The 15325-nt window shown below is 48.3% G+C and overlaps 1 protein-coding gene and 1 pseudogene across 1 annotated transcript in view; both read left to right on the top strand.

The window, feature by feature from the left end:
• Positions 1 to 544, top strand: LOC103678685 (annotated as a pseudogene).
• Positions 545 to 8474: 7930 nt separating this feature from the next.
• QTRT1 (queuine tRNA-ribosyltransferase catalytic subunit 1) overlaps positions 8475 to 15325 on the top strand; it is an 8062-nt gene continuing 1211 nt past the window's right edge. Inside the window, exons 1-8 of the mRNA XM_040629331.1 lie at positions 8475 to 8759; positions 8956 to 9024; positions 9123 to 9261; positions 12218 to 12296; positions 12405 to 12520; positions 14582 to 14720; positions 14979 to 15054; positions 15167 to 15276. Of these exons, the coding sequence (XP_040485265.1) occupies positions 8517 to 8759; positions 8956 to 9024; positions 9123 to 9261; positions 12218 to 12296; positions 12405 to 12520; positions 14582 to 14720; positions 14979 to 15054; positions 15167 to 15276 (971 nt within the window). The 5' untranslated portion in view covers positions 8475 to 8516. The remainder of the gene's footprint in view (positions 8760 to 8955; positions 9025 to 9122; positions 9262 to 12217; positions 12297 to 12404; positions 12521 to 14581; positions 14721 to 14978; positions 15055 to 15166; positions 15277 to 15325) is intronic.

Genomic DNA, 15325 nt, shown 5'->3' with positions numbered 1-15325 from the left:
CGGCGGATTGTGCAGACATGGCCAAGATTAAGGCTCGCAACCTTCCTGGCAAGAAGGAAGAGCTGCTTAAACCGCTGGAAGACCTGATGGTGCAGCTGTCCCAGCTGCGTCACCGAAGTGACAGGTGGCACGGCTTCCCAGCTCTCCAAGATCTGAATTGTTCAAATCTCCATTGCCTGTGTTCTCACCCTTGTCAACCGCACTCAGAAAGAGAACCTCAGGAAATTCTACAGGGGTAAGAAGTACAAGCCCTTGGATCTGTGGCCTAAGAAGACGCGTGCCAGGTGCCACTGACTGAAGAAGCATGAGGAAAACCTGAAGACCAAGAATCAGCAGTGGAAGGCCCGGCTGCACCTGGTGCGGGAGTTCACGGTCAAGGCCCTAGGACTCGCATCTATAAAACACAAACTGACAATAACAACAACAACAATAATACTAAATCAGGAGGATGACTAGACTAGTATTCTGTGTTGCAAAACACATAGAGGGGCACCTGGCGGGCTCAGTTGGTAAAGCATGTAACTCTTCATGTTGGGGTAGTGAGTTCGAGCCCCACATTGGGGGTAAAGTTTACTTAAGAAAAAGCATATATCTATTATATAAATATAGACATATACATATACATTCAAAACACTAAATTTTATTTATTATTATTATTTTAAAAGATTTTATTTATTTATTTATTTGACAGAGAGAGAGACAGCCAGCGAGAGAGGGAACACAGGCACGGGGAGTGGGAGAGGAAGAAGCAGGCTCCTAGCGGAAGAGCCTGATGCGGGCCTCGATCCCAGGACGCCGGGATCACGCCTTGAGCGGAAGGCAGACACTTAACGACTGAGCCACCCAGGCGCCCCTCAAAACACTAAATTTTAAAAAGAAAATGCTCAGCAGCTCAACCATGTTGAATTCTGCTGCCAAATTACTGAAACTGAATAATGAATGATGTCGGCAAATGGCTCCAACATCTGAAAAAATGTCCAACCTCAGTAAGAATAACAGACATGCCAACTAAAACCCCAATGAGACGCTGTTTCACACATACCTGATTGTCAGAATTGAAGAGTTCTGAAAATGGAAGAGTAGACAAAGATTCCTTATTTATTTATTTATTTATTTATTTATTTATTTATTTAAAGTAATCTTGGGAGCCTTGGGTGGCTCAGTCGGTTAAGCGCCTGCCTTTGGCTCAGGTCATGATCCCAGGATCCTGGAATCGAGTTCCGCATCAGGCTCTTTGCTCAGTGGGGAGCCTGCTTCTCCCTCTTCCCCTCACTCCTGCTTGTGCCCTCTCTCTCTCTGACAAATAAATGGATAAAGTCTTTTTAAAAATTAAAAATAATCTCTACACTCACGTGGGGCTCAAACTCAGGACCCTGAGATAAAGAGTTGCACGCCAGGGCTCCTGGGTGGCACAGCTGGTTAAGCGTCTGACACAAGGACGCTTTCTTACACTGCTATTGTAGGGGTCAATTTCTGTAATCGCCTGGAAAAAAGTTGGTGCTGCCTAGTAAAGTTGAATATCCATCCGGTCTAGGGTCTTGCGAGTCCATTCCTAGGATACTTGCACAGGTGTACAAGGAGATGTGTACACAGATGGTCAAGCAGAGCTGTTTATAACAGCAAAAATGAACAAAAACACTGAAACGTTCACAGGTTCATTGGCTAGAGAATGAATAAGTATCCTGTGATATATTTATACCAATACCTGACGATACGCTGATTTACAGAAGAAAAGAATGGATCACAACTAAATACGACACAAATAAATCTTAGGCACATAATTGTATGAAACATAAAGTAAACCACAGGGACTAGGTGTGGTATAATGATTTTTAAAAAGATTTTGTGTATTTATTTGGCAGAGAGCCCAAGCAGGGGGAGCAGGAGGCAGAGAGAGAGGAAGAAGCAGACTTCCCGCTGAGCAGTGAGCCCCACTTGGGGCTCTACCCCAGGACCCCAGGATCGTGACCTGAGCTGAAGGCAGATGCTTAACGGACTGAGCCACCCAGGCGCCCCTATAATGATTTTATTAGAATAGATGGGATAGGCACTGAGGGCCAACAGGCAGTTTCTCTCATGCCTCCTTTTTGCTATTGAATTATTTTTTTTCAAAGATTTTATTTATTTATTTGACAGAGATAGAGACAGCCAGCGAGAGAGGGAACACAAGCAGGGGGAGTGGGAGCGGAAGAAGCAGGCTCCTAGCGGAGGAGCCTGATGTGGGGCTCGATCCCACAACGCCGGGATCACGCCCTGAGCCGAAGGCAGACGCTTAACTGCTGTGCCACCCAGGCGCCCCTGCTATTGAATTATAAAATAACTATTATGAAACTTACATTTGGAGTAAATCATAATGTTGGGAATGTTGCTGAGACAATTCCATGAGAGAATGATCTATGACTAGTGGAAAATGGCAGTTCAAAGACTCCATTTATAAAAAGTATTAAAGTATGAAATCTTGTAGAAAATGAAAAAACCCATAGTATATCTAAATGAATCAATCAAAAACAACAACAGCAACAGGAAGAAAATACATATTTGCTAATATATGCTGACAAATGTCTGTGAGTATAGACAAGAATGAATACTAACCATTATTTAATATTAAGGGCTGAGAACTGTTTTGACAGGGGACACGAGTGGGAAAGATAATTCACAGCATACATTCTATCCACATTTTAAAAAGCATATGGTTCTATATTATCAATTTTAGTTATTATTTTTTAAAGTAATTTCTACATCCAATGTGAGGCTCGAACCCATGACCCTGAGATGAAGAGTCGTATGCTCTTGTGACTGAGACAGCCAGGTTCCCCATATATTATCTATTTTAAAACCATAAATAAGATTATTTAATGAAAACTGAATCCTCAGTAAAGCTTATTACACTCCTCTGTTTTCAAAATTTTCATTGTATTTGATGTATTTTTTCATGTGTACATGTTTTCATTTCTTTATATAAATTTTTACTGTGATAAAAAATTTTACTGTGGAAAAATGTATAAAATATAAAGTTTACCATTTTAACCTTTTTTCATATGTGCTAAGAGATTCCCCCCAGTTTTATTGAGACATAATTGACATATAACATTGTATAAGTTTTATTTGCTTGGTTATTTGTTTGTTTATTTAAAGTAAAATCTATGTCAACGTGGGGCTCGAATTCTCAACCCTGAGATCAAGAGTTGCACACTGAGGCTCCTGGATGGCGCAGTTGGTTAAGTGTCTGACTCTTGGTTTCGCCTCTGGTCCTGATCTCAGGGTCATGGGACCCAGCCCCATTTGGGCTCTGCACTCAGCAAAGAATCTTCTTTTTTTTTTTTTTTTTTAAGATTTTATTTATTTCTGTGACAGAGAGAGAGGGAACACAGCAGGGGGAGTGGGAGAGGAAGAAACAGACTCCCAGCGGAGGAGCCCGATGTGGGACTCGATCCCGGAACACTGGGATCACGCCCTGAGCCAAAGGCAGCCGCTTAACGACTGCGCCACCCGGGCGCCCCCAGCAAAGAATCTTCTTGAAATTCTCTCCCCCCACCCCCCCCTCCTGCTCGTGCTCTGTGCCTCTCTTTCTCTGAAATAAATTTAAAAATCTTAAAAAAAAGAGTTGCACGCTCTACCAAGAGAGCCAGCCAAGCACCCCTGTATTAGTTTTACGTATACAACATAATGATTTGATATATGTATATATTTCAAATGTATTTAAGATTTGTCATCACTAGGGGTGCCTGAGTGGCTCAGTCGTTGAGCGTCTGCCTTTGGCTCAGGGCGTGATCCCGGGGTCCTGGGATCGAGCCCCACATCGGGCTCCATGCTGCTCATTGGGAGCCTGCTTCTTCCTCTCCCAGTCCCCCTGCTTGTGTTCCCTCTCTCGCTGGCTGTCTCTCTCTCTCAAATAAATAAATAAAATCTTAAAAAAAAAAAAAAAGATTTGTCATCACTACACCCAATGTGGGACTTGAACTCACGACTCAGAGATCAAGAGTTGCGTGTTCTACTGACTGCGCCGGCCAGGAGCCCCTCACATGTATTTGATGTTTGAATGGGAAACACAAACATCAAAAAATATTAAAGGGAATCATTTTCCTGCATGCTAGCATGAGGGTCCTCGCATATCCCCTCCCCAGAGAGACTGGTGAAAAGTGGTAAAATAACAGCCATTAACTGTCTCTGGAAGTGGTCCTAAGGGCACACAGTAAATGAGGAAACAACTATTCTAGAAAATCTGTGAGAAAATTCAGTTAGAATAGTGAGTGTTTCTGGTATTTGATATCTTTTACCTCCCTTCCTTCCACCCGTTGGGTGCGGTGGAAACTCCACTCCAGACCGGGGCAAGCAGAGGTGTAAGGTTTGCCCGCCCTTCGTCCGCAGTTGGGCGATCGTCCTCTCAGGAGGGCCAGCAGCTCAGCATTTCTTGCCCTGCTCTCAGCCACCTGTGCTGAGGCTGTTTGAGGCAAGGGCAACTCTTCAAAGAGAGAATAACAGAATTTCCAGAATTATGGAAAGGCTCCAATCACCAGATCCAAGAATTTGAGGGAATCTCAAATAGGATAAAAGAAATCCACACTGAGACACATCATATAAAATTGCAAAATGGCAAATAAAAAAGAATGATTTTTTAAGGGCGCCTGGGTGGCTCAGTTGTTAGGCATCTGCCTTCGGCTCGGGGCGTGATCCCGGTGTTCTGGGATCGAGCCCCGCATCAGGCTCCTCCACTGGGAGCCTGCTTCTTCCTCTCCCACTCCCCCTGCTTGTGTTCCCTCTCTCGCTGGCTGTCTCTCTCTCTCTCTCTGTCAAATAAATAAATAAAATCTCTAAAAAAAAAAAAGATTAAAAAAAAAGATTTTATTTATTTATTTATTTGAGAGAGAGAGAGATGGAGCACAGACATGGGGAGGGTCTGAGGGAGAAGCAAACTGCTCCTGAGCAGGGAGTCCGATGTGGGGCTCAATTTGGGGCTTGGTCCCAGGACACTGGGATCATGACTTGAGCCGAAGACATACTCAACCGATTGAGCCACCCGGGTGCCCCCAAAAGAATGATTTTTTTAAAGAAACCAGAAAGACCACATCACAAGAAATAGCGTTTTGATTGAGATCCTACTTCTGTTTTTGTTTTCCTTTTCCTTCCTTTTTTCCCCTCCTAGAATTTTAAACATACCTTTTAATTTGCTGCTGGGGCTAAGAGGCACGAAGGGTGCTAGAGCCGAGTCTGGGATTAGAAGAAGAAATGGAAGTGGGGTTAAGTCAAGCGGTTGGCGCGGGGAGGCAGCCACCTCCTAGGGAGGGTCAGCCTCAGAGTATCCATCCAGTGTGACCTCCACCTGTCCCTCTTCATAGTCTGACGCCTGGAACCTCGAGCCGTCCGCCGCTCCCGGGATCATGACTGGAAGCCCTCAGCCAGACCGCGGATGGAATAGACAGAGGATTCGCTTATGTGCTCCGTCCGGCCCAGCTCATAGCCTACACCCAACGATGGCTGGGTCACTTCTGCCACCACCACGTGTGTCTGCTGCAGCCGGGCCAGGTCCCCGCTCATGGATGAGCCTGCGTCACCCTCAGCCTCAGCAGCCTCTTCCTGACCCGCGCCCAGCTCTGGGGCCGCCACGTGCTCCGTGAGCACCGCCCTGCAGCCCCGCAGCCGGGACACAACCCCCCTGCTCGGCTCCTGGCGGATGTTCCCGCGGAAGAAGAGGGCAAGGTGGCCCGGTTTGCCCGGCTGGCCACATTCCCGCCGCCGCCCAAGACCCTACTTCTTAATAGTAATAATGGATAACAGAAGCCACAGCAGAATATGTTTGGTGGGCTAAGAGAAAATAATTGTCAACTTATTAAGTATATACCCAGTGAAACTTCTTCTTCTTCTTCTTTTTTTTTTAAGTGGGCTGGACGCTGGGCGTGGAGCCCAACACCGGGCTGGCACTCACTACCCCGAGATCAAAGAGGGGAGCTGAGTGAGATCAGGAGTCCGACGCTTAACCCAGTGAACCACCCAGGTGCCCTGAGACTATCAAGAATCAGGGTAGGGCACCTGGCTGGCTCAGTCGGTAGAGCACGCGCCTCTTGATCACTCTTAGGGTCCTGAGTTGGAGGCCCATGTTGCGCATAGAGTGTTTTTAAACCAACAAACAAATAAAAACCTTAGCTCAGTAGCTACAAATAATTCTTCAAGGAAAACAACATAACCAGACGGATATACAAGTGAGGCCAATAAAATATTCCAGAAAGAGATAATTCCAATCTCGCATAATTTCTTCCATCAAATAGATATTTGAACACCAAACTCAGGCAAAGACAGTACAAGAAAGGAAAACTATAGACCAATATAATTTATAACAGATGGGGTGCAAAAATTTTACACAAAAAATTAATTAAAATTAATGTAAAATGCCATAGTGTATAAAAGATACCATGACCAAGGTTATACAGAAACGGAAATAAATGTGTTAATAAATAAGAAAATAAATTCATGTCCTTGGGCATTTTAAATTAAATGAGCCAAATAATATGGCTACTTCAGATACTGGAAAAGCATACAATAAATATTTATTTATGACAAAAATCTGTTCGTGAACTATGAATTGAAAGGACCTTTCTTTACTTGATACGGTGCATCTTCCAAAAACTTACAGTAGGTATCATACATAATGGGGAAATGTTGAAAGCATTTCCTTTAAAATATCTTCAGGTATATTGTATGGTGAGTAGAGAACAGAAGCCACAAGACCAGTGAGGTATCTACTGTAATAATCCAGGCAGGAGATGCTGGTGGCTACAGAGGGGGTGTAAACTAGTCGATTCTGTATAGATTTTGAAAGCAGAGTGGCTAGAATTTGCTGATAAATCAGATGTAGGGAGTAAGACAGTGAGAGGCCAAGAACCACCCGTAAGTTTCTGGTCTGAGTTCCTGGAAGGATTGAGCTGCTGAGAAGGGGAAGATGGAAGGATGTAGGCCAGCTTGGGGAGACAATCAGGAGCTCTGCTTTAGACATCTAGAGTTTCAGTGCCTATAGACACCCGGTGGAGATGTGAAGGAGGCGTCTGCAAAGAGAAGATGGGAGTTCAATGAGAGAGGACTACACTGGAAATAAAAATTTGGGCATTGTCAATGTATAGAGGTCTTTTTTTTTTTTTTAAAGAAAGATTTTATTTATTTATTTGACAGAGAGAGAGACAGCCAGCGAGAGAGGGAACACAAGCAGGGGGAGTGGGAGAGGAAGAAGCAGGCTCATAGCGGAGGAGCCTGACGTGGGGCTTAATCCCAGAACGCCAGGATCATGCCCTGAGCCGAAGGCAGACGCTTAACGACTGAGCCACCCAGGCACCCCAATGTATAGAGGTTTTAAAAGCACAATATGAGTTATAAGGGACATGATACAGAGTGATAGGGGTGGAGCATTAAGATCAGGGGAGCCAGGAACAACTGATAAAATACGAGCCAGCCATGGGAAAATCAGAAGGGAAGAGTATTGCAGATAAAGGCAAGAGCAAGTGCAAAGGCCCTGAGGTGGACATCATGGTTGGGCGTTTTCCTGACTTGGCCTCAGTGAAGACTCTCCACCACCCCAAAAAGCTGGCATTATTAGTCCCCAAGGCTCCTTGAAGGTCAGAGTCTTGCTCAAATCAGCACAATTTAGGCCAGTGGGCCACTGAGAGGAAGGATTCTGGGGCAATGCTGCCCTCTGCTGACCGGGACAGATATCAGCTCCATTTTCAATAATAACAGTTATTATATATTATATAATATTTTGTTATTATTAGTGAACACAGTGCTCAATAAATCCATGACCCAGCCTCTCTCATTCCTGTGCGGCATGAAGGCTGGCACTCGTAGGTATGTATGTAGGTCTACACTGAATAAATGAACGAATAAATGTGGCTAGGTTCTGAGTCTCAGTCTTCTCTTCGTAAATCTGGGATTCTTTCTCTCATTGTATAAACCAATGTATATTGAGCACGTACTGTGTGCTTAGGTGCTGTTCTACGTTTTTGGGACAAATCAATGGGCAAGATAGACAAAAGCCTGTGCAAGGCAGCTTATTAAGATCTCTATATATCCATACCTCTCAGTCTTTACAAAGTTTATTTTAATTTATTTGTTAAAAGATTTTTAAGTACCCTCTACACCCAATGTGGGGCTTGAACCTAAAACCGCGAGATCAAGAGTGGCATGTTCTACCGACTGAGCCAGCCAGGCGCCCCTTTTACAACGTTTTTAATGCCGAAAGACACTTATTCGCCCCATTTTACAGAGGAGAAAATTAACGCTTACGGGCTTTGACTGTAAAGCAGGTAATTCACTGGGGTGGGATTCGAACCCATAACACTATTTGTTTTTCCCGACCACATGCCGGGAGTGGGAACAAACTGGGCGCTCCGCGGGAACGAGCTAGCCGGCGTCCGTTGCCATGGTTCCCGCACGCACTTCCAGAGCGACAGCCCGAGTCCCGCCTCACGTGACCTCGGTCAACATGGCGCCGCCCAAGGTTTTGCAGTGTCCACGTGGTTCCGTTAGCTAAGATGGCGGCAGCAGTCAGCCCGACGTCTCTTGAGTCGGCCCCGCGGATCATGCGGCTGGTGGCCGAGTGCAGCCGATCCAGGGCCCGGGCAGGGGAGCTGCGGCTGCCGCACGGGCCGGTAGCCACTCCCGTGTTCATGCCCGTGGGCACGCAGGCCACTATGAAGGGTATCACGGCCGAGCAGCTGGACGCCCTGGGCTGCCGCATCTGCCTGGGCAACACCTACCATCTGGGTCTGAGGCCGGTGGGTGGGTTCTGCCTTGGTGGGGCGGCGGCCGAGAGTGGGGAGTACGGGCACCTCCGAGGCAGGGGCATACTCTAAGTCAGTCGACAAACGTGTATTGAGCTCCCCCGGTGGCCCGGGCCTTGTGCTGGGCGTGAGGGATGAGCCCTCAGGGTAGCGCTCACCCCTAACCTGATCCTTTCTTCCTCTAACCCAGGGCCCCGAGCTGATCCAGAAAGCCCACGGTCTCCACGGCTTCATGAACTGGCCCCACAATCTGCTGACGGTGAGGTGGAGTCGGGGCCGGGATCTCAGGGCACTTCTCAGAAAAGGAGATTCTCCAATCCCACCCCCCTGACAGGCCTGCGGTGCGATTTCCCCCAGGACAGCGGCGGCTTCCAGATGGTGTCTCTCGTGTCCCTGTCCGAGGTGACGGAGGAGGGCGTCCGCTTCCGCTCCCCCTACGATGGCGACGAGACCCTTCTGAGCCCAGAGAAGTCCGTGGAGATCCAGAACGCTTTAGGTGAGCGAATCCCGGGCCCCCTGCTCTTGCCTCGCCTCTAGAGGGTGGAGGTGAGGCCGGCCCGTTCCTTAAGCGCTGCTCGGCGTTGGGTAAGTCACTCCCGCTGCCTGAGCTTCAGACGAGCCAACTCAAGTGAGGATAGTTCGCAGAAGTAATGACGTAATGTTTGTAAATCTCTTAACACAGTGCCTGACATGTAGGAGCTTTTATTATTATCTTTAATGCTATTCTTTCTCTTAAATAGCAAATTGGCGGGGCAAAGATAATATTGAAATAATGAGAGCAAAAGAGGGGGATGGGGGAAGCTTTCGATCCCTCCTATTTCCATCACTATCCCTCATTCCTTGATAAAAACAATGAACGTTTCTTTTTTAATATATATTATATATAGTGCACATTATGTAGTTTCTAGCTCTACCTCCTTCCTTTCTTCCTTTTTAAAATGATTTTATTTATTTATTTATTTATTTATTTATTTATTTATTTATTTATTTATCTGAGGGGGGAGGGGCAAAGGGAGAGGTAAACAATCCCTAGTTGACTCCCTACTGAGGGAGGAGCTGAAGGTGGGATTCAAGGTGGGGCTAGATCTCACCACCTAGGAGATGATGACCTGAGCCAAAGTCAGGAGTCAGAGGCTTTACTGACTGAGCCACACAGGCACCTCTTTTTTCTTTTTTCTTTCTTTCTTTCTTTCTTTCTTTCTTTCTTTCTTTCTTTCTTTCTTTCTTTCTTTCCTTCTTTCCTTCTTTCCTTCTTTCCCTCCTCTCTCCCCACACCCTCCCCTCTCCCTCCCTCCCTTCCTTCCTTCCTCTCTCTTTCTCTCCCTTCCTCCCTCTCTCTTTCTTTCTCTCTCTCCCTTTCCTCCCTCCCTTTCCTTCGTCCCTTTCCTCCCTTTCCTTCCTTCCCCCCCCCTCGTTGAAGAAGCGAGTTCCTTTCTCCCATGGTGTGTCACAGGATCTGAATTTTGCTGATCACACCCCCATAGCTCTGTGTAACAGTTTTCTCTTGCCTTCTGGATTTACCGTAGGTGGTAGTCAGATCTTGAGGTTTGCGCCAGAGTCAGGTTCAGGTTTCCTTTGGCAAGAGGGCTTCACAGTGTGTATCTTTCCATCAGGGAGCGCCTAGTGTCTGCTGGGGTCTCCCAGGGCACCATCAGTGCTCTTTGCCTGGGACTCTCAGGCCATTAGGAGTTCCAAAGTGGTAATATTCTTTCTTCATTTATCAGCCAGATTATTTCTGTAAAGAGAAACATCCCTCACCTACTCCTGGGAGACCAAGTAGTTCAATTCATACAGGAAAAGTGGGATTCATTCTTTCCCTTATTTACTAGTTTTCATGGATTGATTACTTAGCATCCTCGAGCAGTGATTAAGCTTTAGTGTTTTTAGGGTCACCATGAAATCATGGGCTTATTGATTTATTTATTAAATCCTGGGTTTAAATGTATTTGCTGTGTCTCAGTCTTTTCCAGTTGAATCGATCCCTGTTGATTCTCAGCTTGCCCCATCTTTGGTTTGTGTGCTATGCTGTGCTTTTTTCCTGTAATGATGTATCTTGGCAATATTCCGCTGAGCTTTTTTTTTTTTTTTTTAAGATTGTTTTTATTCATTTGAGAGAGAGAGAGACAGAGAGAGCACAAACAGGGGGAGAGGCAGAGGGAGAGTGATAAGCAGAGTCCCCCACTGAGTTGGGAGCCTGACGTGAGGCTCGATCCCAGGACCTGGAGATCATGACCTGAGCCGAAGGCAGATGCCGACTGAGCCACCCGGGTGCCCCTCCCCTGAGCTTTTCTAACATGTATAAATCCACAGCCCCTCATCTGAAATTCTTCGGGTCAATTCAGAAGTGTACTATTTTATAAAGATAATTCAGTATACATAGCATCCTGGTAGGTCTGGGGCAGCACCCTGTTGAACTTTCCTTTTTCCTTTTTCCACTTAAAAAAAACTGTGGCAAAATATGTATAACATAAAATTTACCATTAAAAAAATTTGCCACTCTAACCCTTTTTATTTATTTATTTTTAAAATTTACTTATTTTTTTAAGTAGGCTCCATGCCCAACGTGGGGCTTGAATGCATGACCGTGAGACCGAGAGCGGCGCGCTCTACTGACCGAGCCAGCCAGCCAGGCGCCCCCGCTATAACCGTGTTTAAGTGTCTGATTTAGTGGCTCTGAGCACTTTCGCTTTATTGTGCACCCGTCACCAGCATCCGTCTCCAGAACTCTTCGTCTTGCGAAACTGAAACTCCGTTCCCATTAAACACTAACTCTCCCTCCCCCTCCGCCAGTCTCTAGCTCCCGCCATCTACTTCCTGTCTCTATGAATTTAACTTCTCTAGGGACCTCATATACATGGAATCCTACAGTATTTGTCATTTTTGTGTCTGGCTTATTTCACTGAGCATAATGGCCACAAAGTTGTAGTATGTGTCAGAATTTTCTTCCTTTTTTTAAGACTGAATAAGTCACCTGCTAAATTGGATTTTATTAAAGATTATAACTGTCTTGGGTTTTGCTGCCAACTTAGTTATGCCATAAGTGTAATATAAAGTCTTTGGTTTTGAGAAGTTTCTAGATTTTGGAATTGTGGGAAAGGAACATTCTGTTAAGGGCTGGACCATGATTTATTTAGTCAGACACCTGTTGATGGTCACTTGGGCTCCCAGTATGCTCTTGCCGGCCGCATCATGGCGGGTCACTTTGTAGCGACAACATTTCGCTCTTGAAGGGTAACTTGGCAGGAGTGGGATTTTATCCTGTGTGCCTGGGCAGGGTTTTAGCTGGGGTGAGGCAAGGTCCAATGGGTATTTTAAAGAGCTCCCTCTGGTTGTTGTATAAACAGACTTGGGGGCTACGTGGGAGTTAGCAAGACCCGAGGGACTTCCAGGGCCCAGCTGGTCCCCAACAGGAAGCGAATTTCCCAATGATGGTGCTTCTGTCTCACCCCCAGGCTCAGACATCATCATGCAACTGGATGACGTGGTCAGCAGCACTGTGACGGGGCCACGCGTGGAGGAGGCCATGTACAGGTGTGTGTGTGTGTGTGTGTGTGTGTGTGTGTGTATCAGGGGGAGAGGATCCTAGTCCTGTAGCCTTGTCGCCTTACCCTAGGGCTCATGACTGGGGCCCTCTTACAGGTCAATCCGCTGGCTGGACCGGTGCATTGCAGCCCATCGGCGGCCAGACAAGCAGAACCTCTTTGCCATCATCCAGGGGGGGCTAGACGCGGATCTCCGGGCCACCTGCCTCGAAGGTAGAGCCATGTGCTGGTCCGTCCGGGGCTTGTCCATCACTGAGGGCCCCACAACGGGCCTGGCGTGTGATGGTGCTGATGGTGGTTGTTAATGGGTGGCAGGAGTAGCTGAAGCAAAGGCCCGGAGGCAGAACAGACTAGAATGTTGGCGGGATGATAGTAATTCCGATAGCTAGCAGTTTTGGGGTGTTCACCAGATGCTATGCCATATGCCGGTCACAGATTGACCCACTGAGTTTTCATACCCATCCTGTAAGGTGGAGACTACCAGGTTTCCGAGTTACAGAAGAGGAGCCTGACCCACAGAGCTGTACAGTCACTTACCCAAACCACCCAGCTTGGATGTTGCAGAGCTGGGATTTGGACCCATTTCTTCGGCTCTAGAACCTGTAGCATTGCAGTACAGGTGGTGCCTCCTCCCCCGGGTCAGGAGTGAGGGGTGGGGCCCGGGGCATTGTGCTGACATCCGAGGCCTTGGGATACAACGCTGAGGTACTGGGGAGCCATGGAGGGCTGTTGAGTGGGAGAGTGACAGGGACGAAGGGGCATCATGGAGAAATCCATGTGGGATAGGAAGCAGAAGGCCCATGAAAAGGTTGGGGTATTTGCCCAGGGGAAGAGCGACAGGCCTATATGAAGGCCGTGGCCAAGGAGACAAAGGGAGGCAGAGATGGGGGCTCAAAGGCAATGAAGTGTCATAGGCAAGACTCTGGGTCCTACAGTTTGTCTGGCTGGATCCAGACCTCTGATCTGCCGCCTCATGGCTGTGCACCCTTGGGCTAGTGGCTTGGCCTCTCTGAACCTCCCTTTTTTCCTTTGGGCACATATTCCCAATGTCATGGGGTCGAAGCGAGGATAAACGGGAAAGTCTGTTCCAGGTCTTGTGCCCGTACCTGGCATCAGTGTGTACTGTTGTGCACACTGCCCTTGTTGTAATTCCTTTTGTGATCAAGCTGTGCCAGCTCCCGGCCCAGTAAGCCTTTTTAACGGAGACCCCCAGGCAGAGACACATTTCACGTCACAGCTCAGTATGTGTGGACACAGTTGAAAGCAGAAACCAAGACTTCACAAAATGTTACCCTTACACGTGAAACGTTTTCTGGCATCCTCTGTTCTCTCATTTAAAAAAAAAACCTACCCCACCGGTCTTGCCCTAGCAAATTCAGTTCTCAGCCACGCTGGTCATGCTTCTCAAAGTGTTCCAAGCTTACCTGCACCAGCACCACCTGGGTTCTCCCCCACGACTGGATCAGAGTCCACGGTGAGCAGGGAGGGGGCGGGGGGGCTGGGAGGCCACATTTGAACAACTTGTCCCCAGTGGATTCTGCTGCTCGTTCCAGCTTCGAAACCTGACGCTTGGACCGGGTCCATCTTGTTGATGCTGTGGCCTCCCGTGGTTGAACTAGGCAATGGGGGCCCAAGACACAGCTGGGCTCGGACGCTAGACCTGGGTTCAAATCTAGCCTCTGGCATATGCGGCCTCGGGCTAGTGTCAAGCCCCAAACACCCCAAAAATGTGCAGAGCTGCCGCCCCTTCTCTGCGATTCCGGAGCCTGGTAGCCCACTTCTGAAATGCAGCACACTCAGGAATTTCCAACCAACTTCTTTGCTGGCCAGGCCAGACCTATGGGGTTATTTATCACCGTTGTTGGGCGTCTCTTCATGCGTTGCCACTGACACGTTTCAGTGTTTGAGGACAGGCTGCTGTCCAGCATGTGGGATGTTTGCTGTTCTAAAATCTGGGAAATGCTCAGTTTTGAAACATACCTGGCATCATCTTTGGTGGCCATTAAGGGAGCACAGGCTGTGGGCCTCGCCTGAGGATGGAGGGAGGGGAGGGAACTCACACGTGGCAGGCACTCAACATATGGTAGCTGAGATCACCAGCAGCCTTTAGACAGACGGATGGAAAGACAGACAGACACCCCCCCTTCCCCATGTCTCTCTCTCTCTTCCTGAGGGACTGTGGTGGTCTGGGCAGGGTCTTCCCCCCAGGGGCTGCAGAGGAACAGGTATATTTTCTTCTGCCTGGTGGCCCCTCACCTTGCCCTGTCCCCCCAGAGATGACCAAGAGGGATGTGCCGGGCTTCGCCATCGGGGGCCTGAGCGGGGGCGAGAGCAAGGGCCAGTTCTGGAGAATGGTGGCTCTGAGCACCTCAAGGCTGCCTAAGGACAAGCCACGATACCTGATGGGGGTCGGGTATGTGGAGGGGAGGGGAGACAGCCCTACCTGTGGGGAGCGGGTTCCTGGGGACTCCTGCCTGCGCTGGCGCGTTGGTGGAAGGACACAGCCCTGCCTGGGAGGGGACTAAAGGAGGACATGGCTTTCCTCTGGGGGTGGTTCAGAGGGAATGTGGCCCAGTCCCTGGGGAGTCGGAGTGTATGTGTGGGGGGAGACCTGGGTGTGTGACCAGGGCATGAGGTTCTCTGCTCCCTCCCCCCGTGGCCCTCCTCCCAGCTATGCCACTGATCTGGTGGTCTGCGTGGCTCTTGGATGTGACATGTTCGACTGTGTCTTCCCCACGCGGACAGCGGTGAGGCCCTGGGCAAGGGGCATACGGGGGTTGGGGAGGCTGAGGTGGGGGCGGGGCCGGTGAGGATGAAGACCTGGTTGACCTCCCTTCTCCTCCTCCACCCCTCCCCCAGCGCTTTGGCTCCGCTTTGGTGCCCACTGGGAACCTGCAGCTGAAGAAGAAGCAGTATGAGAAGGACTTCCTGCCCATAGACTCTGACTGTGCCTGTCCCACTTGCCAGAAGTAGGGGAGGATGGGCCTGGGGGCTGGGGGCGGGTGTGCGGGGGGGGGG

Source organism: Ursus maritimus, unplaced genomic scaffold (genome assembly GCF_017311325.1).
Source record: "Ursus maritimus isolate PB19 unplaced genomic scaffold, ASM1731132v1 scaffold_14, whole genome shotgun sequence".
NCBI lineage: Eukaryota > Metazoa > Chordata > Mammalia > Carnivora > Ursidae > Ursus > Ursus maritimus.
This window is presented reverse-complemented; position numbering and strand designations above follow the sequence as displayed.